This window comes from Vitis vinifera, chromosome 5, assembly GCF_030704535.1.
Source record: "Vitis vinifera cultivar Pinot Noir 40024 chromosome 5, ASM3070453v1".
Classification (NCBI taxonomy): Eukaryota; Viridiplantae; Streptophyta; class Magnoliopsida; order Vitales; family Vitaceae; genus Vitis; species Vitis vinifera.
The window spans coordinates 20,778,719-20,793,118 of record NC_081809.1 but is presented as its reverse complement, the minus strand read 5'-3'; the positions used below and the strand labels follow the sequence as shown (position 1 = coordinate 20,793,118).

Below are 14,400 nucleotides of genomic sequence, written 5' to 3'. Positions count from 1 at the left end.
CGTAAATGAAAACTCCCATCTCTTTCTTTGCCAGCTTATATCCAACTTCTTCCTCCATGTCAAATTTTTTGTTATATTTTTCATGTTCCATGGAGACTTTAATAGCTTCCACCTAAACCGATCAAACCTAATAAATAAAGTATCGGGGAAAAGGAAAAGGGGAGAAGGGAAAAAAGAGAAACTGCCCAACAACACATACTGGAAGGCAATGAATATCTTTAAGGACAATATATCATACAGATTTATGTCTTTTTTTTTTTCTTTACCAACCATCTCTGCTGTAAAGAATCCAAACAATAATGAACAAAAGTATTAGTTGGTTCATGTTTCGAGCACAGTAAAGACCATGAGAATAACATACAAAAAAGGCCACGTTAATGTCTTGAAAGGAAAAAATAAAAAAATAAATAAATACAACACTGTGGCACTCTGGTATGTCACAGTATTAAACAGCAGCTCAGGAACCTGTTGTTTTTTTTTTTTTCCTTTTGCATCCATTCCCCCCACCAGAAGAAAGAAAAAGAAGAAACCAAAAAAAAAAAAGGAAGAACTTTCCACTTCTTTTCAGAGGATACTGATCTTGCCTTTTTCATTGTCACCGGCAATCCATTGAATCAAATGTATCAGCAAATCCAGAAGGTTTTGATGGAATGCTTGACTGGGTTCGGCTGTAGGAAAGATCATTAACCATCGTGGAAGTACCTTCATCTGCTTGCCATCTTTGAAGGGCTTGAGGAAGGCTCATGTGGAGATCAATGCCATAGCTTTCATCTTCATCAGGGCGAACAGGCTTCCACTGCTCTACGAGAGGTCCCAAGATGTTAACTGCATGGCCCATCTCGGGTCTCTGATATGGTTCGCGAGCAGTGCAATGGCCAGCCAGCTCAGCCACCTTGCAGATGCTTGCTAAGGTCTCTTCATCAGGGTCTAGAGTTTGGTCAATAGCCTTTTGGAGGTTGTCCTTGTTGATTAGTACCCTGCGGAACCATGACACCAAATGAGACCTTTCATCAGGCATGGTCTCATCTAGAGCTTTTCTACCAGTGATCAGCTCCATCAATACCACTCCAAATGCATAAACATCGACCTTGGTTGTCACTCTTCCAGTAGCTGTTTTAAAACAAAGCAAATTCATCAGAGGGTCAAATTTCACCTTCACCTTCATGCTTGAAGAGTCGGAACAAAAATTGAAAAAGGAAAATAATTTACAACTCTATATGCATACCTGTTACGTACATAAGAGAAGAAAAACAACGTAAAATGGGCATGGACCCTAATATCTTAACCTGGATTTATATTTTGATGAATGAATTGGTCCTTTTATAACAATGGCCCACAACTATTTCAAGCAATTTCAGTTGGTGTCTCATTAAATCAAATGATTAAGGTTCATAAACAAAAACTGCTAGTTAACAACTGGGATCAATATTAACAATCTGATAAATTTCACAGAAAAGATCAAGAGGTTATGGAACATACAGAAAACTGGGCAGAGAAGATCCAAAAGATAAAAGAAATAAAGAAAAAGAAAAAGAAAAAGCCCAAGATCTGTTGCTCAAGAAAAGTGGGAAGAAGTAAAGAGGGACAACAAAAAAAAAAAAAAAAGGAAAGAAACAAAAGGATTGCTTTGGAATAACTTTATCCATGAGATCAAATTTCTGCAGGGTGATATATTGAGCTCTCTAAGGTGGCGAAAAGAAAAGAAAGATCAACATGGTTCCATGTGTAGAAATGAACCTTCTACCCTCTTGTTATATATAATTGCTCATTTCGGGTGATAGTGTATGTTTGGTGGCACTCAGCTAAGGTCATGGCAAGCCCCTCCCTAGCAGGCAATTGGCACTGAAGCAGTTCAGCATCAACTCATTTGGGTTCATAAAGTGTTTAACAACATTTTGGATCCTGATTCAAACCATAAAGTGAATCCACAGAACAGAGGCCAAACATCAGGATAAGGTAGATGAAAGCTAATTAGAATTTCCCAATGCATATAGCATTATTTCCATTACTAGGTCACAAAATTTTCAGTTAAATAAAAAAACCTTCATGAACACTTATTTTTTCAAATCATATAATGCTAATTCTCGCCCTGCATTCCTTGGTATTCCCCTCCCTCTTGTCAGAGCAAAGCATGACAAAGAAATTTTAGAAGAAAAAAAGCTAAGATAAATGTTGAGAAAAGAAGTGCAGTATGTAGTTGTCTTTGTTTTAATAAGAAAAGGTAAATATAATGGAATGGGAAAATCAAATGCTTAGACTTACCAGCATATTCAGGAGCAAGATATCCAAATGTTCCAGCCAACCGTGTCTCCACAGAATACTTCCCATCAGGTGCATTTTTAACCAACCCAAAATCGGCAACCTTAGCTCTCATGTCATCTCCAAGAAGTATGTTGGATGGTTTCAAATCTCTATGAATGAAACTCTGTTGTGCTAAGCTGTGAAGGTATTCCACTCCTCTTCCTACATCCAATGCAATTGTCACCCTTTGCTTCCAAGTCAAAGGTGGGTACCCATTTTCACGCCAATCAAACAAATGCTGTCCTAGTGTCCCCTGCGGCATGTATTCATATACCAAAAGCCTCTCATTACCATTGACACAGAAACCTAGCAGAGCAACCAAATGTCTGTGCCTAACTTTTGTAAGAACTGCAATCTCTGCCTGAAACTCATTCATTCCTTTGGTGCCCACTGCTGCCGATTCCATCCTTTTCACGGCAATCTTTGTCCCATCATGCAACTCGCCTTTGTAAACAACACCGAACCCTCCTCTGCCCAATATATTATCTTCACTAAAGTTGTTAGTCACCTGTCGAAGAACTTGGATTGAAATTGCAATATTTCCACCTTCAAACACTGGAATGTCACTATGATCACCACTACTCTGGCTGTGTAATTCACTTGGGACTCCACCATACCCACCCATTCCTCCCATTACCTTATTGACCACCATTTCCTTCCCATTTTCAGGATTGTCCACCCTGCCAAATTTCTTATGCTGTTTCCTAACGTAACATTTGTAAGACACAAATAACACAACCCCAATAAAAATGACAACAGCAACAACTATAGCAGCAATTACACCAGCTGAAGGGGTTGAACCATTAGGCGACCCAGCCGGAGTACCACTTGGTGAGGTAGTATCGGTACCAGAAGATGGAGAATCTCCACTTCCAGAGTCTGTACCGTTTCCAAGTAAGAGATTGCCTGTCGTAGTTACCTTCACCCCATCTCCAAATTTCGGTATGCCCCCAGTAAGATTATTATTTGACACATCAAGAACCTGAAGCTGAGTCAAACTAGTCAAGCTCTCTGGAATAGAACCCGTAAGTTTATTATCGTTCAAGTACAAATTCCGCAGAGATGTGAGGTTTGCAAAGGCTGGTGAAATTGTACCCGTAAAACCCCGTTTTGCAAAATTCACAATAGTCACATTCTTCCCCTGCGTATCACATGAAATAAACGCCCATTGGTTGCACGCATCGTTCCCTTCCCAGGAGTCAGCCAAGGTTGTAGGATACCCTAAAGCCCCAGCAACCTCAAGCAATGTAGTAACCTGACTATCACAAGGTCCAACAGACGTCCTACAAAACTTATTATTATCTAGTTCGACGTTAACACCAGTAGAAAACTCGGGTACAGGACCTTGTAATTTGTTGTTTTTCAAAGTAATGTTAACCAATTTAGGTAAACTTGTCAACGAAGAAGGCACAATACCAGTGAACTGATTGTCCCGAAGCTGCAAATCAAACAACTGGGTGCAATTTGACAGGTCCGGGATGGGCCCAGTGAAGGCATTCGCTTGCAGCCACACTTGTCTTAGATCGGGCATGGCTGCCAACACATCGATCGTGCCCGAAAGCCCACTTTGCTGATTATTCATCCACAGCTTTTGGATGCTGGTCCCAGGCAGAGAAGATGGAAGAGACCCATTGAGATTGTTGTAGGACAGCCTCAGTTCGTTGAGACTCGGCATCGAACCGAACCAATCTGGTATGGACCCTTCAATGTTAGCATTGCTAGCATAGAAGATAGCCAGACTCTTGGACTGGCTCAACCCATCTGGGATCGACCACGGCGCCAGATCGGGGTTCTCGCCGAGGCTCACAGTCTGCAAACTCGTCAGATTGGTGAAGAAATCCTTGTCGATGGAGGTGAAATTGTTGCTGTTGAGGTAGATATCTTGAAGAAACTGGAGGTTAGCGAGAGAGGGCAAGGAACCAGAGAGAGAGTTAGACTGAAACGACAAGGTCACGAGTTGAGAGAGCTGGTTGAGATCGGAAGGGAGAGTGCCGGAGAGACCCTTGGAAGCCATGTTGATGGCGGTGACGCGGCCGTTGCTATCGCCGGTATTGCCGCAGTTGATGCCTTCCCAGCTGCAGAAATCGCTGCCGGTCCAGCCGGAGGGGGTGGAGCTGAGGCCCTTGCGGAGGTTGTCCATGACGGCGGCGTCGTCGGCGAGGGCGGACGTGAGGAGAGAGAATAAGAGGCAGAGTGAAACCAGAGAAGCCATGTTTAGAGGGTGAAGCATGAGAGGGAGGGTTGGAAGAAGGCAGAGACGCTTGAAGAGGTGTGGTCTTTGTCGTTTGAGGGTTTGGGATTTTGTAAAGACGGCGAGCCACCACGGCGTTTTTCTTAGGTTGAGCTGCTCTAGCGTAACGGCCGGGTGAACATTGCCATGACAGCTCCCTAGGAGAACAACATTACCTCTTCATGCTTTATATTTAAAGGCTTATAAGTTACATCTATGCTTTTCTTTAACGAATAAATTTCCTTTTTGATAATTTCCTAAATTTTTTTATTTTCCTTTTTAAATTAAGAAAGTTAATGATACTATTTACATGCAAATTTTAATAATTAAAATAAAAATAAATTTTAGTCCTTATTTACGTATACTTTATTTTCTATTTTTAAAAATACAACCTCGAACCACCTATATAAAAAATAAAAACGTACCTCTTTTTTTTCTTAAAAAATATTTTAATTTTTTTAGTTTAAGATAATGAAAATTTTTAATACCTTAATCATTTTCTAAAAATCATTACTGTTTTAATGTAATTTTTTTTTAATAATTTTTATATTTTATATAAAAATTACTATTATTTTCTTTGGATTTTAAACTATAAAAATATAAAACTTTGATATGATATTTTTTTATATTCTAGAATTTTATTAAAAAAATAAATATGAACATAAATTTAGTTATAAAATCATATTCATTTATGCTACGAGTTTACAAGCTAAGAAGAGAAATTTCAATATATTGTCTATTTTCATTGTAGAATTTTAAGTGTAGTTATATTAAGATATGTAAAAGGGAAAAAAAAAAAGGTCAAGCTTTGATATTAAAATATTAAGGTATTATAATGGTATTTACAGAACAAATTTATAGTGGTATTGAATTGTTGAATACGTATTATGAAATTTAGTACTTGAATAAAAATAGAAATAAATATAATTAAGGTAGAAGGGGACAAATAGATGAGACTAGGTGGTAATTTTTTTTTCTTATACTTAATTTTAAATAAAAGTTAAAAATAAGTAGTAGTTAATAATATTATATATTAAGTTGTTTGTTATCGTAATATCTTATTTCTATTAAGTATTAAAAAGTAAAAAAAAATCAACGTATTATTTTTTTATTTAAAAAAAAAGTCAAATACTTTGATTTTTTTATTTAATAAAAAATTTATAATAAGTAAAAAAAAATAGAAAAATAAATAAACTTAAAGTGTGAAATAAATTGCTTTCTATAAAAAGTTAAAAAGAAAAAAATTCCCTTAAGGTGATTTTTGTTTTTTTACTGAATAAAAAAAGTCATGTATTTGTTTTTTAATTGAATAGAAAAAGTCAAATATTTAAGTGATGTTTTTTTTTTTTGGTTTTTTTGCTGAAAACAATTTGTTTTTAGAATTTAGATTGTTTGTTTTTATACTTTTTCATAACTTATTATAAACTTTTTACTAAATAGAAAAAGTTACAATATGTAGTTTTTTCTAAATAGAAAAAAATAACATATTAGTTTTTCTTTACTTTTAATACTTTAAAAATAAAATATTACAAAAATAAACAACCTAATATTTAACACTATTAACATTAATGTTTTATTTAAAATTAAGTAAAAAAACAAATACATCTTAATTTTTTCTATTTAATTAAAAGTAATTTATTAATATCAACCAAAATTAAATTTTGAATAGAAAAAGAAAAATATTTCGACTTTTTTTATTCAGCCAAAAATCAAATATCATTTTAAAATACAAATAATAAAACTTAAAAATGTATATACATCACCATCAATAGATTTTCATTCAAATAGTAAGATATCTATATTGGATTAATAACCTAATTTTTAACATCGGATGAGGAAGCTTGTATTTTCATTCTTATTCCTCAACCAAAATAAAATCTAGCAAATTCAAAATAACTGAAAAAAAATATGATTTATACAAAGGAATTCAAATCGGAGAGGAGGCCTTGGAAATGAGCACATGGCTTGATGGGGAAGGAAATTACCGCAGGGGACAAGGGGAAGGGGGAAAGTGTTTTCTGGAGTGGAGTGGGGCCCGGTCTGCAAAAGTTGCTGGGTTGAATGAGGGATGGAGGAGTAGATGCATGACAACTGGCGAAGACTGGGGCCTACCCGCACATGTTCGCAACAACAGCCGACCGAAGTGCTTACAAGTTACAAGCCACACGGCAGGCTTATTCTATTTGGAAGTTTCTCTTTCTTCGGTGGAAGCGCGTTTTCTGATTTCTCTTCCTATTTCAAGTACCATTATTTAAAGTTCCTCTTCCTTTCTTCCAAGATTTTGACAGCTCATTGGATACCGTTTGCTAAAATTTGTTTTCATTCTTATGACCACAAAATTCCCATTCTAATTCGTTGAATTTATTTTTTGAAAAAGGAAATATGTAGTAATATCATGGAAGGAGGAAAGACACAACTTTTTCCTTGTTTCGTATTCCCACTTGTTGAATATGGGAAGCACAAAAGCTATGAGTAGTATAACAATTGACATGCATATATGATAATAAATAGGTTCTCATTATTGTAATAAACATATTTTTTTTGGTACTTATCTAGAACGATATTATTAATTAAACTTATGTCACATGTACGATTTCCATGGGTTTCATTGTTTTGCATCTTAGTCAGATCCTATTATAACTTGGTTTCATTTATTTGTATTTTGATCTCATTCGTTTGTATCCTGACTTGTTATTTTATACTTTAATATCATTTGTTTGTATCTAGGTTCCATATATTCATATAGTTTTAAGTCTTAGTAGGCTAGTATTCGATATCTTAGGATTCTCCTTAATAAATATTTTGATCTAATAAAACACGACAAAATCATTTTCAAAATTTTTATCTTTAACATTTTCACATCCCGAATGCCAAAGCTAATATGAATCTATAGTAGTAGTCATTCATATTTATCATTAATATATTTAAATTATTTATATACTCACACTGTTAGTACTTGCTTAAATGATCTCGCACTTGATCTTATATTGGGACAAGATGCTTCAAAAAGAACTAGAGCCATCCACATATCATGTATAAAAAAATGCAAGATAGTGGAGTTGTGTGAATTATTATAGATAGTTCTTTAGAACACTAGTAAAAGACTTGTATATAGCTTCAGCACAAAACATTTCCAGTATTGTAAAGAACCATCAAAGTTTTAGAGAGATCCCATAGTGCCTATAAATAGATGATGACTCCATTTGATGAGGGCATCAAAACATTTAAGAGCTTCAAAAGTATTATGAAGTGCCTTTTAAGTGATAAAAGCTTAATTCTTTCAAAACTCTCTAAATGTTATGCCCTTTCATATTTTTAATTTTTGTGCCTCGTAGAATATTGAGCTTGTGTTGAAGTTAGTAGTGGCTTTGACTTACAGGTGAGATCATAAGCTGATCATATATTCCTTTCGTTTGTATCTAAGTTTCATATATTCATATTGTTTTGAGTCTTAGTAGGCACTAATTCGATATCTTAGGATTCTCCTTAATAAATATTTTGATATAATATATTAGGCATAATTTCAGGAATATTATTGTGTATATATTTGCTGTTAATATTTTCCCATATTAGAAGATTTCTTATTGTACTCTTTTAGGAGTTTACCTTATTTAGGACTCTGATGTATATAAGATAATCAAGGTGAATGAGAAAGGTAGAAGTTTTTCTCCCAATTTTCTTTGTTCTCTACATGGTATCAGAGCCATGGTTGATCCACCGAAAGAAGGGGAAAAATTGTGAAATCATTATTCTCTCAATTCGAATGACAATTCTGGTAATATAATTACTCAGGTTCAATTGAGAGGAGATAATTATGATGAATGGGCACGAGCTATGTGGACTGCACTTCATGCCAAGAAGAAATATGGATTTGTTGATGGAACGATCAAACAACCAGTTGAGAATGCACAAGAAATCGAAAATTGGTGGACGATTAATTCGATGTTGATTTCTTGCGTGAAAGATCTATGAGATGATATTAGGGAGAGATTTTCAATTGGCAATGGACCACGGGTGCAACAATTGAGATCAGATTTGGTAAATTGCAAACAGAATGGGCAAGTCATTGTCACCTATTATGGTAAGCTTAAAATGATTTGGGATGAATTGAATAACTATGACAAGATGCTGGTATGTAATTGCGCTGGATGTAAGTGTAATCTAACGATCGTCTTGGAAAAGAAGCGTGAAGAAGAGAGAGTACATCAATTCCTGATGGGTTTGGATGAAGAAGGATACGGTACTGTGAGTTCGAATATCCTTAGCACTGAACCCTTGCCAAACTTGAATTGAGTTTATGCTATGGTTGTGCAACAAGAAAGGATGAGAACTATGACTCGTACAAAAGAAGAAAGAGGGAATCTAATGAGTTTTGCGATGAAAGTAGGAGGTCAAAATTCAAGGGGGGAAGCACAAGATAGAAACGTGGTGTGCACAAATTGTAAACGAGAAGGACATGATGTAGATACTTGTTTTCAATTAATTGGGTACCTTGAATGGTGGGGTAACAGACCAAGAACAAACGTTTCTGAACGTGGAGGTGGGCGTAAATGTGGTGCTCATGGAGGACATGATAAGGGGAGGACTGCTCGGGCAAATGTAGCTACAACAAACGATGCCGATAATAAGGGAATTGTGGGCTTGAATGATGAACAATAGGCCACATTGACGGGAATGTTGAGTGCTCATAAAACTAGTACTAACGAGAGGTTGATGGGTAAGCAAAGTCAGTTACCCTGGATCATTGATTCAGGAGCTTCCAATCATATGACTAGTGTGTATACATGTATGAGAGAAGTAAGAGATATTGCTCCATGTCCGGTTGGGTTACCAGATGGAGTGGAGATCATGGCCTTGAAGGAAGGAATTGTTTGTCTTGGAGGTGAATTGAAATTGCATAATGTTCTTTTTGTGCCAAAATTAAAATGCAATTTGATTTCTGTATCTCAACTTCTAAGAGATTCAGGTTTGGTGATTCAACTAACTGATAAATTTTGTGTTATACAGGACCGAAGTAAGAGGAAGGTGATTGGAGCGGGTGAGCAACGTGAGGGGCTTTACTTTCTCAAGGGAGCAGCTTCGGTTCATGCTTTCAAGATGAATGGTGTTACTTCTTTTGAGCTTTGGCATAGACGAATGGGATATCCTTCTTCTAAGGTGTTAGGATTGATTCCTGAAGTAGTATGTAATAATAAAAATGAAAATAAGGTTTGTGATGTTTGTTTTAGAGCTAAGCAAACAAGAAAAATGTTCTCTTCTAGTGAAAATAAAGCAAAAAAATGTTTTGATTTAATTCATTGTGATTTATGAGGACCCTATAGAGTTCCAGTTTCTTGTGGAGCACTTTATTTTTTGACCATCGTGGATGATTGCTCTCGTGTTTTTTGGATATATCTGTTGAATGGGAAAAATGAAGTAGGTTCTGTTCTTAAGAAATTCATGGCAATGATTTAATGGCAATTTCAGAAAGACGTCAAAATTGTGCGAAGTGATAATGGTAGTGAATTTATGTGTCTGAAAGAATATTTTGATGAGATTGGGATTGTGCATCAAACTTCATGTGTTGGTACTCCCCAACAGAATGGAAGAGTGGAGAGAAAACATCGCCATATCCTGAATATGGCAAGAGCATTGCGATTTCAAGCACATTTGCCTCATGAATTCTGGGGCGAATGTATTTTCATGGCTGGTTATTCAATCAATAGAACTCCATCTATGCTGTTAAATGGCAAAAGTCCTTATGAAATTTTATTTGGACAGAAACCATCTTATCAGAGTGTTTGAATCTTTGAATGTTTGTGTTATAGTCACAATTTGAACTAAGACAAGGATAAGTTCGCTAGTCGAAGTCGAAAATGCATCTTTGTTGGGTATCTGTTTGACAAGAAATGATGGAGACTTTATGACTTGGAAACTGGAAAATATTTTGTTTCCCGTGATATGGTGTTCATTGAAATTGATTTTCCATTCGCCGATAAGGATGTTACTACTGATGATTTAAATGTCTACAGAACACATAATTGGAGCGTTGGTATTGAAGTAGATTGTGATGAAGGGGAGTTGACCAATGCAGATGTTAGTGTTGAAGAGGAAAATTTAGAGGATGACGTTGTGGAAGAGGATAATACTGCAGAGGAATTTCTTGGAAGGGGACAGTGAGTTAAGGTGCCATCTGTTCGTTTGAAGGACTATGTGACTCATACCATCAAATCAGGCCCCTTAGTGCACTCACCATTCTAATCAAATTCCTTAGGTACTCTTTATCCTATAGCAAATTATGTCAGTTATGATAAGTTGTCTTTGATGCATCGGTCTTTTTTGGCAAATATTACTGCAAGACATGAACCAACTATATATGCAGAAACGACAAAAGAAGAATGTTGGAGAGATGCAATGAGAAAAGAAATTCAAGCTCTTAAGGATAATAGGACTTGGACCGTGGTTGATCTACCACCTGGGAAGAAAGTAATCAGAAGCAAGTGAGTTTATAAGATTAAATACCATTCCGACAGAAGTGTAGAACGTTGCAAGGCGAGATTGGTGATCATTGGCAATAATTAGGTTGAAGGAATAGATTACCATGAGACTTTTGCTCCTATAGCCAAGATGGTTATTGTGCGCACTTTTCTTGCTGTTGCTGCTGCAAAGAACTGGAATTTACATCAGATGGATGTGCAAAATGCGTTTTTGCATGGTGACTTGGATGAAGAGCTTTACATGAAAATGCCACCTGGTTTTGCTTCCAGTTCTTCTGGGAAGGTATGTAAACTTTGAAAGTCTTTATATGGTTTACGCCAAGCTCCTCGATGTTGGTTTGCTAAATTGGCAGAATCTTTGAAAAAGTTTGGTTTTCAACAATCAAGCTCCGATTACTTTCTTTTACTTTCCGAGATGGAATTGTTCAGATGAATATTCTGGTCTACGTTGATGACCTTATTATTTCGGGCACTGATGAGGTAGTTGTCCAACGATTTAAGGATTATTTAAACCAATGCTTTCATATGAAAGACTTGGCCAAGTTAAAGTATTTTTTGGGGATTGAGGTGTCTCGGAATTTCGAGGGTTTGTTCTTATGTCAACGGAAATATGCATTGGATATAATTTTCGAAACTGGTTTGTTGGGAGCTAAACCGACCAAGACACCTCTTGAGCAGAATCATAAACTAGCACTTGCAACGGGTCCGATTTTGAAGGATCCAACTCCGTATAGGCGCTTAGTGGGTCGCCTTATTTATTTGACCATCACTCGTCCTGAGTTGTTTTATTGGGTTCATATTCTAGCTTAGTGCATGTAGCAGCCGAAGCAAGATCATTTAGCAGCAGCTCTGCATGTTGTTCGTTATTTGAAAGGCAATCTAAGACAAGACATCTTTTTAAGTGCCCACTGTGATATGAAGTTGTATGGTTATTGTGACTCTGATTGAGCTAGTTGTCCTCTAACTCGACGATCTTTGACATGATATTTCATTTTCTTAGGAAATTCTCCAATTTCTTGGAAAACCAAGAAGCAGCAAATTGTATCTTGCTCTTCTGCTGAAGTAGAGTATCGGTCTATGACTACCACTACTTGTGAACTGAAGTGGTTAAAAGGTTTGCTAAGATCTCTTAGTGTTGATCATTTTGGACTAATGACTCTCTACTGTGATAGTCAGGCAGCGTTGCACATAGCTGCTAATCCAGTATACCACGAACGCACGAAACATATTGAGGTTGATTGTCATTTTATTCGTGATGAGATCAGCTCGGGGAATATCGTGACCAAATATGTTCATACTTTAGTTCAATTTGCCGATATTTTAACAAAAGCTTTAGGCACGAATCAATTTGATGTTCTTTTACGCAAGTTAGGCATTTTGAATATTCATGCTCCAACTTGAGAGGGACTATTAGGCATAATTTCAGGAATATTATTGTGTATATATTTACTATTAATATTTTCCTATATTAGAAGATTTCTTATTGTACTCTCTTAGGAGTTTACCTTATTTAGGACTCTGATGTATATAAGATAATCAAGGTGAATGAGAAAGACAGAAGTTTTTCTCCCAATTTTCTTTGTTCTCTACATAAAATGCAACAAAATCATTTTCAAAATTTTTATCTTTAACATTTTCACATCTTGAATGCCAAAACTAATGTGAATCTATAGTAGTCATTCATATTTATCATTGTTAGGGTGAATTCACAATATTCTAACAAACACCAGGATTTTTCTATCATTTCTTTGTGAAAAATTAAATAGGTAATAACAACTAGTAGCAATAAATAAATAAACTCATGCAACGGAAAAATAAATCAAACACCAGAATTTTTACGTGGAAAACCCCCAATGCGAAGGGAAAAACCACGGGACCTAGTCCAGTTCAAACTTCCACTATCAATAATAATGGGTTACACCTGTCTTCTCTAGAATAATCTCTAGAGGCTACCAAATACATCAAGAGAACATATAACATTGGATTATATAATCTCTCTTGGCAAAAAAAAAAAAAAAAAACAAGGAAAATTGGAGAAAAAAATACCCACAAACATGTCGTTACTGTTCACAAGTAGTAACACCGTTCAGATTATAGCTACTTGAGTTTTAAAACTCTCTTCCAAATTTCAACTCGATCGGACCATAGATGAAGTAGGATAAGCTCTTTGATGAAATCTGGGTAGTGAGATGTGTTTTTCTTTTCTCTCTGTTTTTCCTTTTCCCAATCTCTTTCTGTTTTTGTTTATTTATTTATTTTTATTGTAACTGACTTGGGCCCCAAGAATATGGGCCCCACTCCCTCACATACAAGGGAGCCCAACAATCATTAATATATCTAAATTATTTATATACTTACACTGTTAGTGCTTGATTAAATGATCCCACACTTGATTTTATATGGGAGCAAGATGCTTCTAAAAGAACTAGATCCATCCACATATCATGTATAAATGCAAGATAGTGGAGTTATTTGAAGTATTATAGAGAGTTCTTTAGAATACTAGTAAAAGACTTGTATATAGCTTCAACACAAAACATTTCCAGTATTGTAAAGAACCATCAAAGTTTTAAAGAGATCCCATAGTGCCTATAAATAGATGATGACTCCATTTGATGAGGGCATCAAAACATTTAAGAGCTTCAAAAGTATTGCGAAGTGCTTTTAAATGATAAAAAGTTAATTCTTTCATAACTCTTTAAATGTTCTATCCTTTCATTTTTAATTTTTGTGCCTCGTAGCATTGCAAACTAAGTTTAGGGAAGGTTGGCTTAGCAACTTCTAGTATTTTTTGTATTGAAACCTTGGTTTCAAAACTTGAGCAAAGGTTCGAAGAGTGACCTTTAAAAGGTCCTTAAAAGCTTGGTACCTTAAGGAAATAACCTAGGAGCTATCAACATTTTGCTCGTTATATGGGCTTAGATATAGAGATCTTTCACTTATCTGGTATTACTTCTTTTTCCTAAGGCTCAAGATGAAACCCAAGGGTGGTCGTCATGACCCTTGCAAACCTAATGCCCTAAGCTAATTGGCTAGGATTCATTGGTAAAATCTCGTTACACGGGCAAGGGAAGAGCTGTAATAATCCAATTCCCACCACTTCTCTCCTCCACCCAAAAATAAAAAATAAAATAAAATAAAGAATCGATTGGTCTGATTGCCAGCCGGTCACAGTTCTGGTCCATTTTGGTCAATTAGACCGAAAATAGGTTGAATTGGGATCGGATCGGTTGAACTAGTGGCTTGATCGGTGAACTAGATGAATTAGTTGATTCATTCCGAACCGTCCGATTTGATTCAATTTATTTATTTATTTTTCAACATCAAAATGACGCCATTTTGGAGGATATAAAACCTCATTCTCCAAACCCTCCATTTCCAAACCGCATCTGC

General features: G+C 35.8%; 1 protein-coding gene across 1 annotated transcript; it reads right to left on the bottom strand.

Moving 5' to 3' along the window:
* Positions 1-297: 297 nt before the first annotated feature.
* Positions 298-4,704, bottom strand: LOC100265293 (receptor-like kinase TMK4). Its single transcript, XM_010652097.3, has 2 exons — positions 2,263-4,704; positions 298-1,110 (listed from the first exon to the last, which is right to left on the bottom strand). Exons 1-2 carry the CDS (start codon positions 4,529-4,531, stop codon positions 596-598), a joined length of 2,784 nt encoding a protein of 927 aa, XP_010650399.1. The 5' UTR covers positions 4,532-4,704; the 3' UTR covers positions 298-595.
* Between the last annotated feature and the right edge of the window lie 9,696 nt (positions 4,705-14,400).

Coding starts and splice junctions, on each gene's coding strand:
- LOC100265293 (XM_010652097.3), bottom strand. CDS start 4,531: ATGCTTCACCCTCTAAACATGGCTTCTCTGGTTTCACTCTGCCTCTTA. Junction 1,111..2,262: donor TCTTGCTCCTGAATATGCTG/GTAAGTCTAAGC, acceptor GTTTTAAAACAG/CTACTGGAAGAGTGACAACC.